The sequence below is a fragment of the Leptinotarsa decemlineata genome, unplaced genomic scaffold, assembly GCF_025532065.1.
Source record: "Leptinotarsa decemlineata unplaced genomic scaffold, Ldec_3_MD MMD2_tig00002974_RagTag_RagTag, whole genome shotgun sequence".
NCBI classification, from domain to species: Eukaryota; Metazoa; Arthropoda; class Insecta; order Coleoptera; family Chrysomelidae; genus Leptinotarsa; species Leptinotarsa decemlineata.
Genome location: NW_027412578.1, coordinates 8,416,411 through 8,440,104, shown reverse-complemented (window position 1 = coordinate 8,440,104; position 23,694 = coordinate 8,416,411). Strand labels below are relative to the sequence as shown.

General features: G+C 33.6%; 2 protein-coding genes across 3 annotated transcripts; one reads left to right on the top strand and one right to left on the bottom strand.

Annotated features, from left to right (window-relative positions):
* The first annotated feature begins 897 nt into the window (after positions 1-897).
* On the top strand, positions 898-7,673 carry LOC111506422 (uncharacterized). Of its 2 annotated transcripts, none has more exons than XM_023161489.2 (9): positions 898-1,119; positions 3,052-3,198; positions 3,401-3,477; positions 3,542-3,664; positions 3,721-3,784; positions 4,278-4,361; positions 5,444-5,653; positions 6,361-6,614; positions 7,113-7,673. In XM_023161489.2, the coding sequence occupies exons 1-9, from the start codon at positions 1,025-1,027 to the stop codon at positions 7,541-7,543; spliced, it is 1,485 nt and encodes a 494-aa protein (XP_023017257.2). In that variant the 5' UTR covers positions 898-1,024; the 3' UTR covers positions 7,544-7,673. The 2 variants fall into 2 exon arrangements, with proteins under 2 accessions (XP_023017257.2, XP_023017264.2); XM_023161496.2 differs by lacking the exon at positions 898-1,119 and adding an exon at positions 2,789-2,806.
* Positions 7,674-15,406: 7,733 nt separating this feature from the next.
* Positions 15,407-22,193, bottom strand: MRG15 (mortality factor 4-like). The gene is made up of 4 exons (XM_023161477.2): positions 21,961-22,193; positions 21,708-21,907; positions 19,666-19,989; positions 15,407-17,002 (listed from the first exon to the last, which is right to left on the bottom strand). The coding sequence occupies exons 1-4, from the start codon at positions 22,104-22,106 to the stop codon at positions 16,689-16,691; spliced, it is 984 nt and encodes a 327-aa protein (XP_023017245.2). The 5' UTR covers positions 22,107-22,193; the 3' UTR covers positions 15,407-16,688.
* Between the last annotated feature and the right edge of the window lie 1,501 nt (positions 22,194-23,694).

Here is a 23,694-nt window from a genome sequence, read left to right as displayed (position 1 = left end):
ATTTTTTTTCCGGTCCATTTAAAAAATACATAATAGTTTCTCGGAGACGAATAACGTGAATGATTGTTCCAATCTTCACAAAAAAATCACTTTGGCGAATCTATCACTTTCATTTGAGTTCTCCCTATCTGACCAGATAGGGATTTAGAAGAATTATGAAATATAGAAGTCGTTCTTACAATTTCACATTCAAAATCTGGTAAACCATTTTTTGTCAGTGAACAATGAGTTCAAACATGATTATGAAGTATTAAAGTAATGAATTTATTGAGAATGATTGGTTTTACTCTAACTATTATAGTTGCTTTTATTAAAACAACGATAAAAATAAAATAAAAACGACAATAAAAATTAATTGGCGCTCCGGTAATGGAATTACTGAAAAACGTTATTTTGAGAAAATATTATTTGTCTAATGAATCGTAGACCAAAAATCATAGACGGACTAAAATATCAAAGCTGTTTTTTTTAAATACTGTTCTCCATTTGATTTCATAAAACAATAAGTTTCTTTCTCATTTGAAATTAAATAATCCGATTATATACATTTTTTCGTGAAGCAAAATATAAAAAAACTATTGAAGACCATTCAGCGCTCTTATTTTAACCGCATTATGATTTATTTTGGTCTAAATTTTCGCCTTTTTATTAAGAACTGAATAAGCATATCGGTAGAAAATGTAATATTTTCCAATTCGGCTATTTTAGATGAGTTCATTTTCAAAGTTAAAGTAGGTACTGTAGTTGAATATAGGGCGAAAAAATTAGTTGCTCTAATTAGAGTTCATATCACGAAACCTATTTCAATTTGTTAAGATTCAGGTAAGAACTGAAATTGTAGATAGTTACATCACCCTGTATCAGAATGTATCAGATTTACGATTCTTTTCGGCAAACATCGGTCTGTCCGTCTGTCTATCGACTCTCGTTTTGTAAATTAAAAATGGCGTATATTTATGACCAGTTTGTGAAACATCGAAAGTGATAAAATATATAGTTTTAACAGAAGTTATCGCAAGTTGCGATGGAAAATGTCAAGAAATGTTGTATGATCGCGTGTTCAAACGATTCTACAAAAAATAGTACATATCTTTTTGGATTCCCCACGGACTTCAATCTGTAAGTACGTCTGTTTGTGTTGTGAAAGGACAGTGGTATAATTATATTTGGTCGATCGGAGCTGTAATATCAACTTCAAACCTACTAATTATTGGAACATCATTACAGAAAAATGTGAAAGTATTTCCACATTATCGAATATTGAATCAATTTATGAATTATAAAAATCATAATTTTGGAGCCGATGGTAACTTTCATTTGCTAATGTTCGCATTGCGGTACATTCACTCATTTGAATTCTTATTTCTTACTAATTGTTTTCCGTGATAAATTCACAAATTCCTCAAAATTTTTGAATAAATTCAGAAAAAACAATTTTTGACATGACTGAAGAATGTCTGTACTTATTTTAGAAATGGCTAACGTCCCGTTGAAGTGATGTTATTCGAGAAAACCATTATCGCGAAGTGGCGCTACCAACCTCGGCGATAAAGAAAATTCTCACTAGTAGTGGAAGTATTAAATTATTTGTAGTTTAGAATGGTCGTTTTTGAGATTTTTCTGAAATGAATCATTTATTCAACCGTGCCAACATCTCATCACTAGTACCTAGAATATAAAACATTGGATTGTTGATAATATTTACATGAAAGTATTTTGTTATATTAAAAATCTCTGAATATTACTGGAGTTTCTTCCCAACACCACATCATTATTTTTAACACCTCGACATGTGTTTCGATCACCAAGTGTTCATCTTCAAGAGGAAGATTTAAACTGTTTATCTTCCTCTTGAAGATGATCACTTGGTGATCGAAACACGTGTCGAGGTGTTGAAAATAACGATTTAGTGTTGGAAATAAACTCCAGTGATATTCATTATTACGCCAAAGGTTCCAAACAGTGCATCACAAGTTGAAAATCTCTGTTGAAATATTCCAATTCTAGAAGTCGCCCAGTCCACGAACCTTCCGATGGCATTTTCCATGTTTCATTTGCTTCAGCAGTGTAATCAATATATATGCTCCATTTTGTTGAAGTTACCTAATGAACGAGCTTTTATTTGAAATCATTTTTAGGATTCTTCATATTTGAGATGATGATTCTCATCTAAATTATTATTTATAAACAGGGTGCATCCGAAAGTTATAGTCTCTACAAATATGTAAAAAAAATGATAAAAGCGTAGAATAAATCCAAAACAAGTGCTTTTTTCAATCATCAGAAATCGGGAGATGAAGTTGCCAACTTGGTTGATGAAACGCGCGTCGAAAAGAGTATTATATTTCTAGTGGGAAAAGAGCTAGTTTCGGAAAAATTGTATCAGTTTCATTCATAAAATGCTACTTTTATATTTTTATTGATTTGAACCAAAGGAAAATTGTTCTGGGCTGATCTGAAACTACAAACGCGGCCTAGTATTCAACTTCATTGTTGTTTTTATTGTATATTTCTTTCAACTTTAAAACAAATAACATATTATCTACTGTCACGTAAACCGGAATTATAGGCATTTCTTAGCCTCAAACTTGTAAAACATACTACCCCTCCCCAATAATTTCGCATCTAATAGTGTATGAATACGAAACGTAGAATGTGGTAAGATTCAGAGTATTTTTGAAATATTGACAATAAACGAATAAATCATTCATAATGTGATGGTGCTGGAGTCAAATTGAAACTGTAATACCACATTTCACGAAAATTTGCATTTGCCGTTTCATTTATCAGGAAATCCTGAATAAAAGTATGAATAATATTCATACATCTAAATATTATTTAGATGTTTTCACAAAAAACGTAACTGATTCTGTTAAAAACACTTTTCCCACAAAAATATTGCTAACCAAGTTATCATCATCAGGAGTTTTAGTTATCTTTTGATAATGCTAACTTGGTTACCGAAACGAGGGGCCAAGAGACATCATTTTTGTCCTGGAATGGGAAAAGTGCTGTTGTACAAAACATGCAATAATACATTTTATTTTTTAGATGTATGTCATGGGTTCAAAACAGTGGACAACCACAATTTTTTGAAGATTTTGCTTTCGGAGGGGCTCAGCCTTTTCTGAATAGATATATTTGTTCAGATCACTTTTCTGAAAAAGATTACATTGATGCCAAAGACAAGAGCTTGGGGTAAGTTTATCAATACTTTTATGCTTATTTTTTTTCATTTGAAACATAAATTAAAATAAGAGCCTGTTTACATATAAAAGTCTCACCCACTTTATGTAGTTTCGAAAATCAACTGCAAAAGCGTGATGTCCCTAAATATTAAAATTTCTTTTTGTTTTTGTATAAAAGCTAAGACAAACTTTCTGAATTTATAATTTTTCAGGCTATTAAAAGGAGCTATTCCCGATTTGAACTTATCTATAAGCCAAGTTAACATAAAAGAAGAATGTCTAGATCCAGGTAAATTATTATTTGAATCACTATGTTATAATGCTTTCAATAAAATATTGGTTCAATATTTTAGAGTATGCAGCTGGCTTGCGTGTGATATCACATATAGAATTACCAATACAAATAAAATTAGAAAAATCGGAGACTGACAACTGCGATGATCTGAGCTATAATTACTCGTTTTCTTCAAATGATGGTTAGTCAATTGAAAACACCGATTTTAGGCAAAATAAAAGTACTTTTTCATTTCAGATTCTGATTTCATAAAAAGTGAAGATCCTCTCAGCGAAAAGGATGCAGAGGAAATAAAACTGAGGTAAGTTTCTTTTGAAAAATCTTGTCATTAGTTTGTCTAGCACTTGTCAATAAATATCAGTAGCAGCTCAATCACAAATGAGTTAAACATTAGTAGCAACAGATCATGAAACTGAAGTTTTCATAAAAAATATTCACAAAAAGTTCATACAAGTTCCAACTTGCTTCATTTTGAGGTTGCAAAAGTTGCAATAAAATAATTCGGTTTTTTTATGATTACTTAAGATATCTTTCCACTGTTTGTGGTGCAACATTAAAATCATTCAAGAAACACTTTAATGTGAGATTTTCACTGAATACTTTTAAGAAAACGCAACACGTGTTTCGCTATACAATAGCTTGTTCAGGCATGTCTATACACATGTACTGACATCTGAATAAATCACCTTATAAAATATATAAAATTGTCATCCACAGGTTTGCGCATGTTTTAGTCTAGTTTTAGTTTCTTAGGTTGAATTAAAACTTCTAATACACTCATTCTCTTTTTCCAGTAATGATTTCTTCAGAGATTATAGCAAAGCTAGAAAAAGAAACAGTAGGAGAGGAAATGAAAGTGAAGAAGCACGGTTGATGAGGTAACCAATTCTACTCATATTCTAAGGTTTACTAGAAAAACCAGTATAATGAACATAATTCGAAATATCATGCAAAAAATTACTTAACCTGCTAATATCGGAAAGGATAATGACATTATATCAATTATAATATGTAAGATAAGCTTACAACTTGTCAATGACTCTACTTCGCAAGTTTTTACATTAGCACAACAATGCTTTTTGAGGAAATGTTTAATAAAAAACGCATGACCCTTCCAGATCTCCTGACCCAAATCCTCTTGACTTTTTTTGTGGACGTTAACAAGAAATATTCGCAATATGTGAATATTTCTTGAAAAGCAGTTCGAAAACTGAGCACGTTGATTACTTATCAAGAAGTTATAAACAATTTTTCCATACATTAATTTGAATAATAGAGCTGATGTTCATTATTTATGATTTTTCATTAAAAAAAAAAGTAATCCTTTTTGAACTGATTTTCGACTCACGAAGTCATATAGACAGTACTAAATTGTTATTCTCTCTTTTATTTCAACCCGCAAGGGTTTTAATCTGTCTACTTCTGAGCGAGGACTGTGGGTCCTGCCCCCTAGGTTGAGTGCCCTGAGGTTTGTAGTGGGAACAGGGGTGTGACTTGCAGAAGCGAGATGTATCATGTTGTAAGTAGGCGGACTCACAGTAATTATAGTCAGGAATGTGGTAATCTTTACGAGTCATCTTGTTAGATGAAGCAGTTGAGACGTTATTCACACACATTGCTTCTGCAAGTCACAACTCCGCCCCCACTACCAACCCCACCCTCGCCCCCACTACCAACCCCACCCTCGCCCCCACTTCCACTTTGCAACTCCACCTATCCAAGGAGATGAATAGACTGGAACCTGAGGACTCTCAGTCCACGCTTAGGAGTATGCCCTTGTGGAGACCAGTGACGAAACTCGTGTAGAACATTTATTAGACATTCACAGATAATCTTTATTTGAACATTATTTTTCAACTTTTTAGGGTATGACAACAACATTACTTTTTTAATATCATTTATTATTTAATAATAACTATAAATGTTGAAACTTGTCAACTTGAAGGGTTCTCAATTGCAGATTGAAGAGAGAAGCCAGGAGGGCTAAAGATAGACGTTCCAAAGAAACCGAGGAGCAAACTAAAATTAGACGCATGAAAAATGCCTTGAGAGTGTCATTCCAAAGAAAAAACGAAACTCCCGAGCAGAGAGAGGCCAGAAGAGTGAAGGATATGGTTCGTGCCCAATTGAGGAGGAAGACTGAGACAGAAACACAAGCTAGAATCCGGAAGTGAGTGACATTTTTACCTATATTTATTTACAGCCAGGAAGAAACGATTTGCTCCCATGACACAGTTTGCAAAGTTCCATCTTTTTGAATATTATTTTTGACCTACTCGCGGAAAAACTTGAACACTAATAGAGATTATGGTCCGCACATGAATCAGATTGTTAGTAATTCTCTTCATTTACACTGATAACCGATTGATTTAGAATCAGTAAGATCGACATCCTTCTTTACGAAAGCACCATCTATGGGATTGACAGAGAACTCAATCCTCGGATATCAAAGATAAACAAAGCTTCCCAAGGCGATTAGTTGCAAAGACAAGCTTCAACATCGATCGCCGCCAAGATTCATCCTCTGTCTTTCACTGCAAGGCAACTGGTTGAAAACCAGAGCCCAAACACTACTTATTTATGATTCAGCACAAGACAGCGCTGTTCTGACTCGCTATCGGTTTCATCAGTGGTATTAGACTGAATCACAATAGTTCAATATTCTAGCTTATCCTTTGTGAAACTTCCTTTCGTGATTTATTCCGAGTGAGTTCCGTCCTCTGTCTTTCTCTGCAGCTTTCACTGCAAGGCAACTAGTTGATTTGACATAAATATGTCTTGAACTAGAGTGTTCCTATAATTATATATATTTGAGCATCTTTTGTTGATCATTAGCCGTACCTATTTCTGCTTGTTGGATAAATGGCATTAATTTAGGCATAATGATGCCGTGAGAGCAGCTCATCGAAGACAAAATGAAACTGAAGAAGAGAGAAGAGAAAGGCACATGAAAGATATGCAGAGGGCAGCAAAAAGACGCAGTATGGAAACACCCGAACAACGAGAACTGAGGCTGAGCAAGGATAGAGAGAGAATGTCAAAAAAAAGGATGATGAAGAGGATATTTGAGCAGATGAGTCAATTGAATGAAACTAATGATACAATACGATACGATGGAATTACAGAATGTGGTAAGTGCATATAAGGATATATTGGTGAATATAACCATAAAATTATATTGGACTTTTTTAACTTGAATACTCTGGTTAATAGAAGATTGGAATCAGATCTTAAACTAATTCACAAAATAATCAATGGTAGCCTTAATTTTCCGAAACTTGTTGAACTTATAACTTTAAATGTGAATCCAAAAAGAACAAGAAATACAGACATCTTCAAAGTAGGTTTTTTTCATACCAACTATGGCCAGAATGAGTCTAAAGGTAAAATTTTGAGACTTGCGAACACATAGTAGATTTTGAACTTTCTAATTCTTCTCTGGAATCAATTAAAAAGACTGAAAAGATTGTATGTAATAGATTGGCTTATTTTTGCCTTTCTTTTTTTTGCTTACATACAGCTGATAGTTTTGATTATTGTTACAGTACATATGCGTAACTGTGTTAATTTATTTTGTGAAAAAAGCAATAATTTTATTGAATTCAATTGTTTGTTTTCCTTTTCTTCAGACTCCTCCTCTACAACATTTTCTGATTCCACCAATTTAACTCCACTTACGATGCCATCTTTGAGTTCTATTGTGGGACACTGCAGTGAAACTACTATAATGGAACCATTTCCAAAAGCTGTGCACCCCACCAGAAAAAAAAAGAGAGCCAATGCCAAATCATCAAGAGGATCCGAATCCTCAGATGAACCAGGGTCTCATGTGGCGGTTGAAGTAGAAGCTCAAGATGGCACAACCAATGAAGACGATAGTATGTATAACACCACCGATGATTCACAGTATCAGCAGAATGTTCTAAATTTCTTGGATTGGAATAGGCTTTGCCCGCAAACAGTTATTGAAGAGAGAGAACTTGATGCAAGTGTTCAACATACTTCTGATTCCAGCAGTACTGAGATTGATAGGCCATGTTTAGAGGATAACAGGATATAAGGAAGTGACACAGTTTAAAAGAAGATTTACAGTGATGCTAATTTTAGCTAAAATATATTCTTGTTAACACTAGAAAGTCTAAGTTATGGGTTGAGTGCAATTTTTCATTAAAGTTATCTGAGATGTTTCATTTTATTGTTTTACTGTTTTGTCACCAACAATTGTTGATAACACTAATTGTCACTATCCAGTTTTTAATTCATCCGACTATTCGTGCTTTGCACTTTGAAATCAATCAGTGAATATATTTCTATTTCACAACTATACTGAATGATTCGACAGATAAAACGAATAAAAAATTGAAAAACTGTTGACAACTCGGAAATATAGCAGAGTAAAATGAAAACGATAAAATGTATTAGCTACTAAAAATAAGAGGTCTGTTCGAAAAAATAAGATGAATGTTCAAATTTTGCGGACTACCTACATTCGATTAGCGATTATTTTATGTTGGTACACTCATCTCGAACATATGTTTACAGTTTCAGCTTTTCAGCATGTTTAGTTTGTTGGTGAGAGACATGGAAGTTAGAAGTGTTTTGCGGCGATCTTCTGCTACCGAAAAAATGAATGAAAGAATTTGCATGAAATTTTGTGTAAAAAACTGAATTACGTGTCCAAAAACACTCGAAATGTTGACAGTGGCATACGGTGATTGTACTCTGAGTCAGAAAAATGTTTACGAGTGGTACATGCCTTCAACAGAAGGTCGAGCCAGGGCCAGGGCGCTGGCCCTGGACGCCACAGCACATCAACAACCCATGAAAATGTTGAGAAACTGAAAAAATTTGTTATGGAGAATCGACGAATCACTATTAGAGAAGTTGCTGAGGATGTCTGTATAGCAGTTGGCTCATGCCATGCAATTATTTCGAAAATTTCGGGTATGAAGCGTGTGGCAGCGAAGTTCGTTCTAAAATTGCTGAATTTTGACCAAAAAACCGTGGTAAATGGTTTTGACATTGAAATTAAAGTCCAATCGTCCCAATGGAAGAGCCCCAGAAGAGCCAAGACCAAAAAAAAGCTTGCCAAGTTCGATAAAATGTCAAGATTTTGCTCACTGTTTTCTTCCATTACCATTGCGAAGTGTATCAAGAGTTTTTGCCACATGGCCGTAAGGTCAATAAGGAGTATTATGAATATTACTGGAGTTTTATTCCAACACCAAACCTCGACACGTGTTTCGATCCCCAAGTGAGCATCTTCAAGAGGAAGATTTGAAGTAAGTAAGTAAGTAAAACTCCAGTAATATTTATTACTACACCAAAGCAAAGTTTACCGAATACTATAAGTTGGTTCACTCCAAGGAATTCGTTTGTCGGTACGGCTCAGGATTGCATTTTTTGCGATTTCCATAAATCATATCGCCGACAGACGATGTCCGGAAGCCGCCGGCCGCATGACAGTTATACGAGGGCAGTTCCTATTCGCGATATCTACAGGGGACGTTCCGAAGTTGAAACTTCGCTTGCTCGGTTGTATCAGACAGATAAACAAAGATACGAAAGTAGTTGTTTGTCGATTAACTTCTAGAAACATGATAGATAAACTCATGAATAAATGATCTAAGAAACAGATCAGAGTGATTTACTGATGAAATGATAAACATACGTTCAGAAAAACATGTTTTATTAACAAAAATAATACAATTATATAATGTTATATGTTTATATTTTGTTATATATATGTTACTATTTTGTCTCTGGAAATATCATAATAAAGATGAGATTTCAAAAATATTTCGTCTAGGCATAAAATACAATCTCTTTCTTTCTCCTTCATGAGCCCAATCCTGAATTCAATAACACGAAAAATAAAATCGTTGAAGCCTGGTTCAACAATCCAATTTTTCGTGAAACGATGAAGTGTACTTTTTGACGGTAATCTACAAATTGTTGAACATTTTTTGTACGCTTTCGGACCAAGAAAATAAACAGTCAATGCAAACTGTTTGAATTCGTCACTATACCTGGACCCTTTTGGTGCTTTATTTATCAAAGAAAGCTGTGCTTTCAAGAGCTTACAATATTGCTCAGGATATTTTCGATCCAGAAACTTGAAAACATCATCCAGAGTAATTCCGGTTTCGTCCAGTGCTCTTTTCGATGTTGAAGCTACTGTTTTCTCTAATGATACAATTTTTTTTCGTAATGCCACTTTTCTTGGAGTTCCCGAAGAGAGTTTAGCAGATGTTTGGCTGCATTCATCTGAAAGAAAGATGTGCGTACTTTCAATAATTGTTTTCTTGTCATCGTTTTTGTTTCCGAAGCATATAAAAATAGATCAGGTAAGTATATGATATAACGAAAAGATATTTCACCTCGTGATCCTAATTGATCCGTTTGAACCTGAGCATCAATGTAAATAAAATCCTTGCTAGTACCGGCAATGGCATCATCATCTGGAAGGTTTAAATAACAAAATTGATATTGTAAATTTCATATGTTAAAAAGTGGAATAAGATTTTTTCATCATTTGAATCTATAAACTTCACTGAACCAACCTTTCTGAGAACCATCTTGAGGCAGACGCAATGAAGGAACAGCATAGCTATGAATACGAGAATTCACAATATCATCGGCTCTAAAATGTAAGCTGCAAATTTTAATTCTATTGTGACTCTGCTTTGGGGTAAGATTAGCATATCTATGATTCCCAATGAAGCCTAATACATTTTTCCAACGTTGACACCTAAAAAAAAATTCAAGTATATCAATCGATAAACTGAACATTTTGAAAAAAGATTGAAATGAGTTTGGATTGGCAAATGCGGTATATTTTGTTATGAATAATTTTATACAACAAAACCATAAAAGGTATAGATAGGTAAAATAAAAACGAATGGTGAATATATTGAATGCATACCTTTCACTGTACTTTGGGCAGCGGAAAAACGAAATACCTGGGCTTCCCACCGTACTCAGACAACCATCCACTGAGCAATACGTCGACATTTTCACAAAATAAATATTTCGAACTCCGAACGAACACAACACAATCACAATACCAAAGTTTACCGATTCTGTAGTCTTTGACAATACCAAACAATACGGACAACCTTTATATCTCGTGTGCCGACGAGAACTGGTAACTTCAAGCGACACACTGTACTACCTCGGCTGGTAATTACCCGCTGTCGCTAGCGGGCGGCGAGATTTCTCAGATGTCGAAAAATGAGCGAGTGACACGTCTTATAGTATTCTGTAGTCTTTGACCAAAGGTTCCAAACAGTACATCACAAGAAGTGTTATCTTGAAGTTATGCGCCGCTTGCGAGCAGTAGTATGAAGAAAACGTCTGGTATTGTGGAAAAACAATTCATGGCTTTCATATCACGATAATGCACCTGCCCACTCGTCGTTGCTTGTCTGTGATTTTTGAAAAAAACAACACCGTAATGCTGCCTCAGCCACCATATTCACCAGGTTTGGCCCTCTGCGACTTTTTCCTCTTCCCATGAAAGGACGGCGTTTTTGCGACGATCGAGGAGATAAAAACTGAATCGCTGAGAGAGCGCTTAAGGACATACCAAAAAGTGCATATCAAAACTGCTTCGAGGATTGGAAAAAACGCTGGCACAAGTGTATTACATCTGATGAGGGCTACTTATTTTTTGAACTTCGTATCAAGAATGAACTATTGGAACAGACATTTTAAAGCTAGAGTGAGGATATTTTTATTAGAACAATTTTTTTATTCCTTGAAAGAATCATTAAAAAAATTGATGGATGGAGCCGTTACTACTTGGTAGGAGATCATAATTAAAAGAGAAAAGAAAATTTCTATTTTTTTTACCACTTTTAATTGTAACTAACGTTACTGCAGTTTCGTCCTATATGGACATTCTCAAACTAATACAATAAACTAACAATGATTCATTACATTCGCCAATATATACCATTCAGGTACTTGATTGAGTACATGAATTTACAGTTCACAATGCGGAAGTGCCAATTTAAAAACTGGAGAGTAAATTAAATCGATTTGATCATTTAACAGGTTGCACCCGCAATGTTTATGCTTGTAAATTTCCAAGAATTGTAAATAATTGAGTTTGCAACCCTTCCTTGCATAGTGCAGAATTTACGTATCGTTTAGATTTGGAAACTTGTGGTTGCATGCCAAGGAATGGTTTGAAAACGACGAATAATTTTTTTCCTAGTCTGAAGGACCTTTCATGTTCAGCATACCGTTTTTGGAAATTTCGTCCGCAAACAGAGATAGAGAAACAGATAAATTTCTTAGGTCTGGCCATTACACACAATCAGAATAAATTCGAGTTCAATAATAATAATAATAATATTTATTAGTCTCAAGAAACACACGTCAATACAATTTCTAAAATAGGTTTGAGAGGGTAAGATTTGTCAAAATAGTTTTAAAAAAATGCTTGTAGATAAATTAGATTCACAAAAAAAAAATACAAGTTAACAAGATAAAATTCCAATCTTATAAGACTTGACTAAAATGTAAAGCCATGAGCTTTTACAAATTATAAACACATAGCTAACGTATTATATACACACATCGAAAAAGTCTAGGGATATTTTTAAAAATGGCAATAATTTTTTTTTAGATCGCTTTAGGGAAAAAAAAGTTGACGGGTGATTATTAAATGAATGTAACTTACAACAAAATTTATCAAATGGTCAAAAATACTGAGTGCGCATATAAGCAAAAATAAAAAAAGATATGGCTCTTCTTTGGCACCCCGAAAAAAAATCATAATACAAAAAAAATTGGAATCAGTACAAAGTATGGCCTCCACGCTGGTTTATTACGGCCCTACATCTATCGTGCATCGACAAAATGAGATTGTCAATGTCTTGTTGAGGTACATTTGCCCATTCAGCGATTAAAAGCTCTCTCAATTGAAACGTTGTGTGAATGTTCCCCATATGCGAAGTAATTCTTCGCTGAAGCATGTCCCACACATGCTCGACGGGATTCAGGTCCGGTGATTGTGTTGGCCATGGCAATACATCAACTCCTTCGTTGGTGAGCCAGTCAGTCACTAGACGCGCGACATGTGGACGAGCATTATCATGCATTAGGTGGAAATTTTCACCAACAGCACCAGCAAACGGACGGACGATAGGTAGAAGAATGGTGTCGAGGTACTGTCGAGCTGTGAGGGAGCGATTTGGAAAAACGAGATCGGTTCTGCCGCCGATCATGATTCCGCCCCATAGCATTACTGTACCACCTCTGTATGTGTGGACTTCCTGGACGTGTCTCAAACGTTCATTATTTCCAGGTCGTCTCCACAGTCTCCAAATCTGGATTCGTCTGTAAACAAAACTGTGGCCCAATCATTTGCATCCCAGTTTTAATGTTCTTGACACCACTCTAATCTTCTACCGCGATTGCCTCTCGACAAAGGTGGACATCTAAGTGGCCTTCTGTTGTGGAGATCTGCTTCATGCAGTCGATTTCTGACAGTATCACGACCAATGGTTACCTGGTGCGTCTGCTGCAACACGTTAACCAACTCAGGTGCTGTGATTGTCGGTTGTCTTCTTGCGGTTAAGACCAAAAATCGGTCTTGAACTGCAGTTGTAGCGCGTCCTCGCCCTGGATGTTGTTCGGCTGGACTGCCAGTTTCACGGAAACGCCGCCACAATCGACTGATAACACTTTGGGAGACCCCCAAACGAAGAGCTACATCATTTTGTCGCATGCCACCTTGAAGAAGTCCTACAGCTCTATTCATCTCAGCCAATGGTAAGTGATGGTTTCCATGTTAAAACACAATATTTCCAGTTTAATTGCTGAGCAAGAACTGCATAGAATGTACAAACTCGACACTTTCAGATTATTCATTTTAGCCGAAAACCTACAGTTTGTGAAAAACTTGATAAAAGATTAGTTACCGTTTTTGCAGGCTTTGTTCAACCCATAGAAATCTACAGGGTGGTCGAGTGTACCAATTTAATCGAAATTAAATGACCTCATGCATTTACTTTTATGATATTTAGTATGTTATAAAAATATCCCTAGACTTTTCCGATGTGTGTATATTCAAAGTTGAGTAAAAGTTCGGGAGGTGACCACAAAAGTGTCTCTTTCTTCTTGGATAACTTCGAAAAATTGATCAATTTCATATAAAGGATGTTTGGTTAATATTTTCTTCAATAAGTTTTTGAATCTTCTAAATGGCAAGTTACGAAATTCGGCAGATAAGGCATTGTATAGCTTAATTCCTATATTATCTATTCTTTTCAACCTATTAGCTGTAGGAACAAGGTTTGATTTATTTCTTGTATCATGTTGGTGTATATCCTTGTGAGCAACTTCATTCAACAATATTTTCAGAAAACCTAGCTATACAGACATCACCATCCCAAGCGATTCTTTCCATCCAGACAGTCATAAATTAGCAGCCTATATCTCAATGTTGCACAGAGCATTTGCACTGCCTTTGTCTGCAGACGATCTAGCTAGGGAAATTGATACAATTACACAGATAGGTCATAATAATGGTTTCAACGCAGATACTATCCAGAAGTTAGTCAGGAAACAAAGCCGGAAATTCACTTACAGATTAATATATCCTCAGGTTAAACAACCAGAAATCAAGAAATGGGTAACGCTAACATATTTTGGAAAAAGAACAGAAATAATCACAGGTTTCTTCAGAAAAAATAATGTGGAAGTAGCATTCAGACCACATGCCAGGTTATCTCATTTCCTTTTCAGTTCCAAAGATAAGGTCGACAAGTTGGAAAAATCTGGAGTTTATAAGCTTAAGTGTCCGGAGTGTAATAGTGTTTATGTGGGACAATGCGGACGAAATTTCCAAAAACGGTATGCTGAACATGAAAGGTCCTTCAGACTAGAGGAAGGGTTGCAAACTCAATTATTTAGAATCCTTGGAAATTTACAAGCATAAACATTGTGGGTGCAACCTGTTGAATGATCAAATCGATTTAATTTACTCTCCGGTTTTCAAATTGGCACATCCGCATTGTGAACTGTAAATTCAGGTACTCAATCAAGTACCTGAATGGTATATATTGGCCAATGTAATGAATCATTGTTAGTTTATTGTATTAGTTTGAGAATGTCCATATAGGACGAAACTGCAGTAACGTTAGTTACAATTAAAAGTGGTAAAAAACATAGACATTTTCATTTCTCTTTTCATTAAAAAAATATTCACTTATCTATCAGCATCATGTCATTTTACAATAAGGAACACTCATGTATTTAATTTCTTCTTTCAAATAATTGATACGTTCTCATATATCAAACAGCGAAAAAAAAAATCCAAACTATTTTTACTTCTACATATTCAAATTCGAAAGTATCCTACAATAAGACCACAATTTGACTTTGAATTCAAATAACCTCCTCCAAATTCTAGCGCCATTCGTGGTTATCTTATGTACATTCAGAAAAATGTAACTACTGATGAACAATAATAATGAAACCCTCTCTGAAAAATTGGAACTGAGAAAAGTAACGCCATCGGCTATCTGACTACCTCATTAACAGAGCATATACTTTGTGCCTGTCCCGCTGGGGACCGAATCAGGTCTTTAGAGTTCGGCAGAGTCGTAATCTTACCATCTGACATGAAAGACCACTCACCTTATAAACTAATCGGCTTCGTTAAGAAACTGGGTTTATTTGGCCGAGTGTGAATCGGTGTGAGCCACAATAAACCCTTGCGGGTTGTGTTGGAGCGCCGAATAGACCCACTCACTTTGGACCTAACCTAACGTTTTTTGGCAGGTTTAACCTGTTCAATCCCAATTTTTCAAATAAGAGGAAGTTAGCTTTTTCTAGTGACCATTGAAAAAAAAATATTTCTCTTCAACTAATGAAAAGTACCTTTAGAAGAGTTATAAAAACCAAGCACTTTATATCAATATTTTATTCATTTGATACAAAATACAGTCATTAAATAAAAAAAACTATAATTTAATAATACCCAACAAGAAATAGTGATAATGAATATAACAAACATTGCTGAACTTTGAAACAGTAATGATTTGATTATTTGTGACAATGTCGGGAATATGGTTCATGTTCATGTGATGAAGAGGGTTTCAGAGATTAAATAATGGTGCCATTTTTTCCTTTGGTAATACTAGTTAGTTTTTAGAAATGAAGTGAAAACTGACAAAAATGTTTTTTTCTCAAAAATCTTACCCTCACAAAGTCTTCATATAAAACGACAAACTCTAGAACAATCTTAATTAATCAATCAATCAAAACAACAATTATTAAATAACGAACCCTTCTTGATAAACATTGACAATATTCATTCTTCAAAACATTGTTAAATCTTTGGTTGCGAGTTAAATGGCACGTTTGAGCGAGAATTTTATTTTCAGTTAAGTATCAAACAGGTGACAGGCTTTTAAAAAGTATAAATAGAAAATTTTAATCTGAATTTTAAATTACTGCCTCTTAATGTACTTTCCGATTTTTGTGTATAAATAAAAATTTCACTCCAATTATCAACATTTTTCAAGATATATTTTTAAAATATACCGTGATACAGGAAAACAATACAAAAAAACGCTGGTTTCTCAGCTACAAATATTGAATTTTTTAAATTTCAAAGTTTAAAGTAAAAATTTCGAGTTTCAAGGTTGAAGTCATTCAAAAAATAAAAAATCTGAAAAAAAACATACCTTATTTTGTCCACTAGCAGTGAGAAAGTCTATTGATTGTTGAATTAAAGATAATTGTTTCACGCCAATCTTAAGTCTGTCTTGAAAAGTTTTTGTGATCTAATAAGTCCCTTCAACAGAGCCCATCTTATTGTCAAAAACAGTAAAATAATTAGATTTATTCATTCATTTATGAATTGGGGAAGTGACCTTCTCACAACCACAAAATACATTTCAATTCTTCAAAAACCTTCACCTGTTTGCCCAGTTAATCCAAGTCAATTGTCATGACTGAACTGTCTACCTCAACAACGAAAGCCTTTACTCACCTTTTCAACTCAGCCAAACAATAAAAAATAAAAGAGATACAATTACTATCGTAAACAACGATGACACAATTTCAGTCGCCCAGACAAAAATTATGAGATCGCAATTCTTCAATTTCGGTGTCGCACAGTGTCCACCAAACTTACGATACAAACTGCCTTAGTCGCAGCTATCCCAATCAAGTTCATCCTTATATCACAGCGCTTTTCTGTGGTATTCAGGAGATGCGTTCCCGTAATCCTGTAGGTTGAATAGCTGAGTGCTGTTTTTCACTAAATACTTGAGGAAATCCTGGAAGTTCACTTGAAGGAGCTGTATGCTCCGTTCGTCCATGGGGGTGTAGGCCAGCATAGCACCTAGTTTGACGAACAGGCGCAACAAGTGAATTGAGCCATAGATTTCGGACATCGGCTTATCCGGGTGAGATTGGAGGATTTCTGCATACTGAGGTCTCTCGAACTTGTAAAGTAGCTGGGTACCCAGCATTACGTTGAAATATTCTTTGATTCCTAGAAGAGAGAGAGCGAAGTTATAATTCAATGAAAGGCAGACCTGAAACCTCTGACAGAATAAATCCAAAACAAGCTCTGCTCCCAAAAACCAGAGGAGTTACAGTTCTGGTTTTTGGGAGCTGCCTTCATTTTTTGAGTATAATTTATTACCCTCAAGACATTTTTAGTATGCGCCAACTAAGATGGCAGTGGCATCGACAGTTATCTCGACAAAAACAACAATTTACAATGTATATAAAATAAACTACCAATATATAACGTGTTAGGAATCACACGTTGAAAGGTAAGACCTCGTTAGTCTTTAGTTCACACAAGTATCGACTTCTAGAGAGTTCTTATCCATGTGTCATTATGTGGTGGCACCAATAGTTACATTTTTTTTATGGAACGCCCTATATTTAATTGCATTTTTAGAATATACTTAAAACAATTAAATTCAATGTAAGAATAAAGAATTAAAAAAAAAAAAATTATGATGAATTCTAAAAAATTGTATGCTTATCACAAAATTACATTTCGAAAGTTTTAATTTTTTTCCTCAGAAGATGAAGAAAAGTCACTGTCGTCGCTTTGAATCATCTACTAACGTTATTATGACAGGATGAACATCTCCAAAAGCATCGATCTGAACTTCTTTTTCTAAATATTTATCTTCTACTTTAGCAACATGTTCACACCGATTTTTTCAATCGTCAGAGTTGATTTTTACAAAATTTTGCTTACACTAATTTTTTTACATCTTCTAGTTTGAATATAAGATTTTCTTGTCTGACGTTGTTTTTTACAGTTGCCCATATCAGTTTAAATCCGAATGGTATGGAGGTAAGCAAAAAATGGTGTGACTATGTTCTCGTAAGAGTTCATCGAACTGGTAAGTTATAAACCTTTCTTTATTCGACTTGATTCACTGATATAGTTCAGGTTTTGAATTAGTAGGATTAAAGTGAATATTCTTTTGAATCGGCCAGGTAACAGGTGACTTTCTCTCAGGTTTTTTATCGACAAAAATTATTCAACCGTTATTTTTCAATGACCGCTGAGCATCTTGTACAATTCCACCTACTGTGCTAATAGAAACTCCTGTAACAAAGTATTTTACTGTAGAGCTACTTACGTTATTCAAGATAAGTAATCAAATAACACACTTGCGAATGTCTAATGACTTTTTTAAATAAAAAATGTTGAAAAGCATACAATTTAAAAACTAAGTATCCAATATTTATTAATTAATACAAAAATCATCAAACTATCATGGATTTAAGCATATTAATTGAGAACAGCACCATAACATTTTTATTGAAATTCCCCGTTCCCTCATCAATTTTTACAAATTATTAAATTGTGATTGGCTATTTATTTAAAAAATATGTTTATCTAATGGTCAATATTTATCTAACAGTTATTTAATAAAAATTAACGAATCAAAGAACTGGTTACCCCAAAGTCAATAAATATTTATGATGCACTGTTTGGAACCTTTGGTGTAGTAATTAATATCGCTGGAGTTCTTTCCCAACATCAAATCATTATTTTTAACACCTCGACATGTGTTTCGATCACCAAGTGATCAATCTTCAAGAAGAAGATTACGTGCTTCGATCACCAAGTGATCATCTTCAAGAAGAAGATTACTCTTCCTCTTGAAGATGATCACTTGGTGATCGAAACACGTGTCGAGATGTTAATAATAACGATTTGGTGTTGGGAAAGAACTCGAGTAATATTCAATAAATATTATTGGAATGTAATTTAAAGTTAGTTACCTGTTGCTGGCGATGTTTTACCTCTCACCATTAACATTTGATATCACACTTTTTTTCTCGCTTATATTGAAGTTCTAAAATTGGCCCAATAAATTATAATTTCACTAACGACTTAAGTTATAACTGAACCTCTGACTCAAAGACTATTTACTTCTGGCTGTTGGGCTACTGACAATGCAAAAAATGACTGAGTGGGCGGAGTCTTTTAACACAGAACGATTTTACTTTTCTGTGCTGACTCATTTTAGTTGGCCTATATATGATCTTTATCATTCCAAACCATTTTTTACTTTAGAAAGATCAATTGTATACATAAGTACATAGCCAAAAAAAAAATAAATGTTTCGGAAAATAGTTATTAGTAAATGGTTAAATCAGAAATAAAAAATGTTGAGAACCAAAAACCTGTTTTTGATAAGCATTTAAATATTTTTTTTTTCTATTTCAATTCATTGTGAAGAATACATTTTTGCCCAAAAGTAGTTTTCAGATCGAGGGATCTCAAAAAAATGTTCTGTGGAGTATTATGTCCATGAAAGTTATTAGGCTAACTGAAATTCAAACTGGAAAATTTAATCTCTAACATGAATGAATTTACATATTCATCATTAGTTAACAATTAAATTTCTTGTCAAAATTTCTTATACTGAATATGAACACGCCTGAACAAGCTTGTCTTTTCGTAGCTTCGACATGGTGAAATAAATACTAAAAAGACAGAAAAGGCGCTGTTGAATACTTTTTTTTTGTATTTTCAATTACCTTGTTCATCAAACTAGAATTTTTCATTTTATCTGTATTGTAGAAATGGTAATTATTAGATTGAATGACTTTGATTTCCTTAGTATGTTTTACTTCAAGAGAATGTGAATGATGAAAAAAATGTAACACACTAACCTTTGACAATTTCTATGGTAGCTGATTCCTTACTGGAGGTATTTGACTTGATTGATTTTTTGTATGTCAAATAATTGGTCAGAATTTGATCAACAGTCAACTTAGCAGGCAAATTCAAAAGCTTCCTCTGTCTCGTGATGACATCCCAGTCATCAACAAGCAACGGTTTCAGTTCATCAGGAATTTTAACTTTAATTTCAACCTTGCTCACAAACTGATCTTCTGGCTCAACTGTCGGATCGAGGCGTCCCTTCTTTTTCTTGGGAATATCAGAACTGGAATCTTGCCCACTTAAAGGTGTATTAACTTCCTTTCTTTTGGATGCTGAAGATGATTTACAGAAAATGTGGGAATGAGAAATACATAAGATAGGTACAATAATGGAAACTTGTGAACAGTTTACTTGTTAAAAATTGGCTCATTACGTTACCTGTAGAGATTTATTTTACAAACTACTTTGCCATATCACTTTATTCACAAGAAAAGTATCATTACTGTGACTCATCCTCAGTAAAGAAAAAAATTTGATACTATTCCAATCATCAAACAAATAAACATATAATAAAGGCGATGACATCTCCACCTACAAAGATGTCTTCTATGAGGTCGACAAAAGACTCAAATATATATGAGGCTCCCAAGCATAGCCAGTTGCATAGCCAAACATTTAGTTGTTCCCAGTAAATAAATCAACTGGACATTTCTTCATTTACCTCGAGAAACAAATCTATTTATATTAGGAATTTTAACAGATTTGAAAACAAAAATGGACACAATGATACTTAACAATGAATTTTTATAGTCGATAACACAATTAGTGACAAAAAAATCAAAGTGAGAGTTCATTTCTACAAAAAAAAGTCAATTCATTTTTACGTTTCTTTATGGATTTTGTATTATTTTTGGTGATTATGAATTACAATACCTTGGTTTAATAATGATCGGTTGGATTAATCTACATTCAAACATTCTTAAGGATTATAATTATAAATGGACATCTTCAATTTCTTTACATTTTTTGTTGTAATTTTTGTGGCCGGTAAACACTTTGTGTATAAATATATACATATTTACATTTCAAGAATTGATTGAATATTAAAAAGATTTCTTGATTTAAGTACATAAATCTAGTCGGTTCCAGGGTGTAGCTTTTAAACTATTTTAGTTGGCACCGCCACAGTGTTATTAGAATTATCACAATTAATCAGATGCAAAAAATTACTTCGGATCAAAATATAATTGCCCAACCGAAATTTGTGATACTAATTAAAACTTCATGACTTTTGTACTGTCTTTTATAGAATAATTTGTTGGCATTATGACACATAATTTAGGGACCCTCATTATGTTGTCTGTGATGTGATCATTTTTTTAAAATAACTAGTAAATGTTGTTAAGCCCTGTGAATTTTATCAGCATACCTGCATTAAAAAAGACATTTCAAAATTTGTCATCATGCCTATTCTAACAGGTTGATCAAAAATTACTGCCACTACAAGTTATGTATTAATGCCAATGAATTATTTTATAAAACAAAAAAATTTGTGCAATTAGACTTCTACACTAAAAGTTATTAAGCTTTGAATGTTAGCTAAATTTTGGTTGCCCCGGTTATTTTCACCCTCAGTGTATAATAATGACCTACAAGGAATCATTGGCATGTCATTATTGGCCATATTAACTTTCATCAGATTACAAACCGAAAGCACTATATACGTGATAAATTATTTCAAGTTTATACTTAACAAACCAATATATGAACATAACATTAACTATTCCAATTATATTATATTCTAGTGGCAACAAACTATCAATGTTTAGAGAAAGAATATACCCATATTTAGATAAAAACAATCGGAATTGGCACAATATTGACTATGTTTATGTCGACAGATTGGATCTCCTTACAAGTAGATTTCTATCATCCTTCAACTAATTCATTAAAAAAAGACAGATATATTTTCAATCATTTTTTCCAGCAAATCAAAGCTGCTGGTGTGAATGTATTCAAATGTAATACATTTTTGTAAACAATAAGTCACCTTTTGGTAATTCAGCTACTGGTGTACTAGCTCTAGAGTCTCCATCTTTTACAGATTCAGGTTTAGCAGAGATGGACTTTTTGGCTGTTTTCTTTGGTTTACCAGGCTGAGCAGAATGAGCCATCTGTACTTCTTTTTGCCTTGCTACATTGGCCTCATTATATTTTAGAACTCTGCTTTCTGGAACCCACTCATCCCAACTGAAATTATATTAGTTCAAGGGCTATAGAGAGTAAATACAAAAGCATCTTACTTTTTGTTCCAGCCAGCATAGTGTATGAAATATTTGACCTGTTTTTCTTTTGTAATTGTCGATTTCAAACATTTGGCCTCGTATATTAAGGGACCATGAAAACACAAGACTTTTTCGCCTTCAGAAAATTTTAACTTGGGCGGCATATTCCAAATCTTTATTTTCAACCAAATCAAATGAATAACAGTTTTCCTTTTGACTTACTTCTTCATTTCTTCTTCTTTTTAATTAGGTTGTCAATATTACAACTACTGGACTGGGCCTTTAGAAAGAAAAGATTGAGCAAACAATTATTAGAAAAGAATGGAATACTTCAAGGCTCCTATCAAATGTGAACTGGAGAACACAACCTTTCTTCCTCTAATGTAGTTTAACTTCAACGGAAAAATTCTGATGGATTGTATAAAGTTGTTCAACTGAATTTAAAATTTTCATTTTAGGATAAAATAATGTAATATTTAATGATGATGCAAATAATTTGACAGCTGGAACATTGAATTACTTGGTTGAACTTCATAAACCTTTTGTCAAATATGCTGATTTTCTTGAGTTTGGTCTAGATAATAATTTGGATTCTAATTTCAATTCATTGAAAAATATCAACGAGACATTTGTGTAGGAGGTGGTTGCGATACAAAACTGGGATATTGTGACAGTAATACAGGTACGTCAATATAATAATAATAATAATCTGTATTTGAAATAGAAATCCTAATATACAAAAATTTCAATAACTATTACATAATTATTTGATTAAATGAATGAACATATGGTGTTACTAAATACAATAATAGTCTGTGAAACAATAATACATATACAAGAATGAAGGTCAATTTTCATTGATGTACCCCAGATTGCATTTGACCGAACTCAGTGTTGCACTATCCTTGATATGAATGGGTAGATTATTATATTGAATCAATTCTTCGTGAAATAAAGAATTCATAGGGTTTTTGTAATTGGTTCTATTTACATGAAAGTTTGAACTTCCTCTGGTCTGGTAATTGTGAATTTGATTGTTGAATGTGATAAATTGATTAAAATATGAAGGTAACTTTCCTTTCAACATTTTATAAATAAAAATCATTGAAAAATAATATAATCGGGTTTTTAATGGATTCCAGTTCAGACCACTAACATTGTATCGATAGGAGAGTGGACTTCTTGCATTAGAGAATGATTCGCATTGCTCTGTTTTGCAATTTTTGTAATGCAGCGATACTGTTAGAATCTAGTATCAGCAGTAATCTTAGACAATATTCAAAGTGAGGTTGGATTATAGTTTTATAGACCGTTATAGATGTAGATGAAGATAATTCAATTGAATTGAATTGAAAGAAAGAATCTTTTTCAACTTATTTTGCTATAAACGTGATTGAAATGGCTTTTGAAAGTGATAGCTATCTATTTTTGAAGCCAATATCGATATTTCATTTCTTGCACTATTTCAATGTTTTCATTATATATTGATATAGTTATGTTATTAATGTTGATTTAGCTATATTTATATTTTGAAGTTATTATAACGGTCTTAATTTTGAAAGTATTAAATTTGAGCTTATTATTATAAAAAAAATTCGTTCATTTTCTCTATGGCCTCATCCAGATTCAGACTATTAACAGCTACGAGAGTATCATCAAAAGGTATTCTCATGTAACACTTATTTCTTTGACATCAAAGTGTAGCATTTTACTGGTATCACAATTTGATATCCAGATACGATTATGAGTATG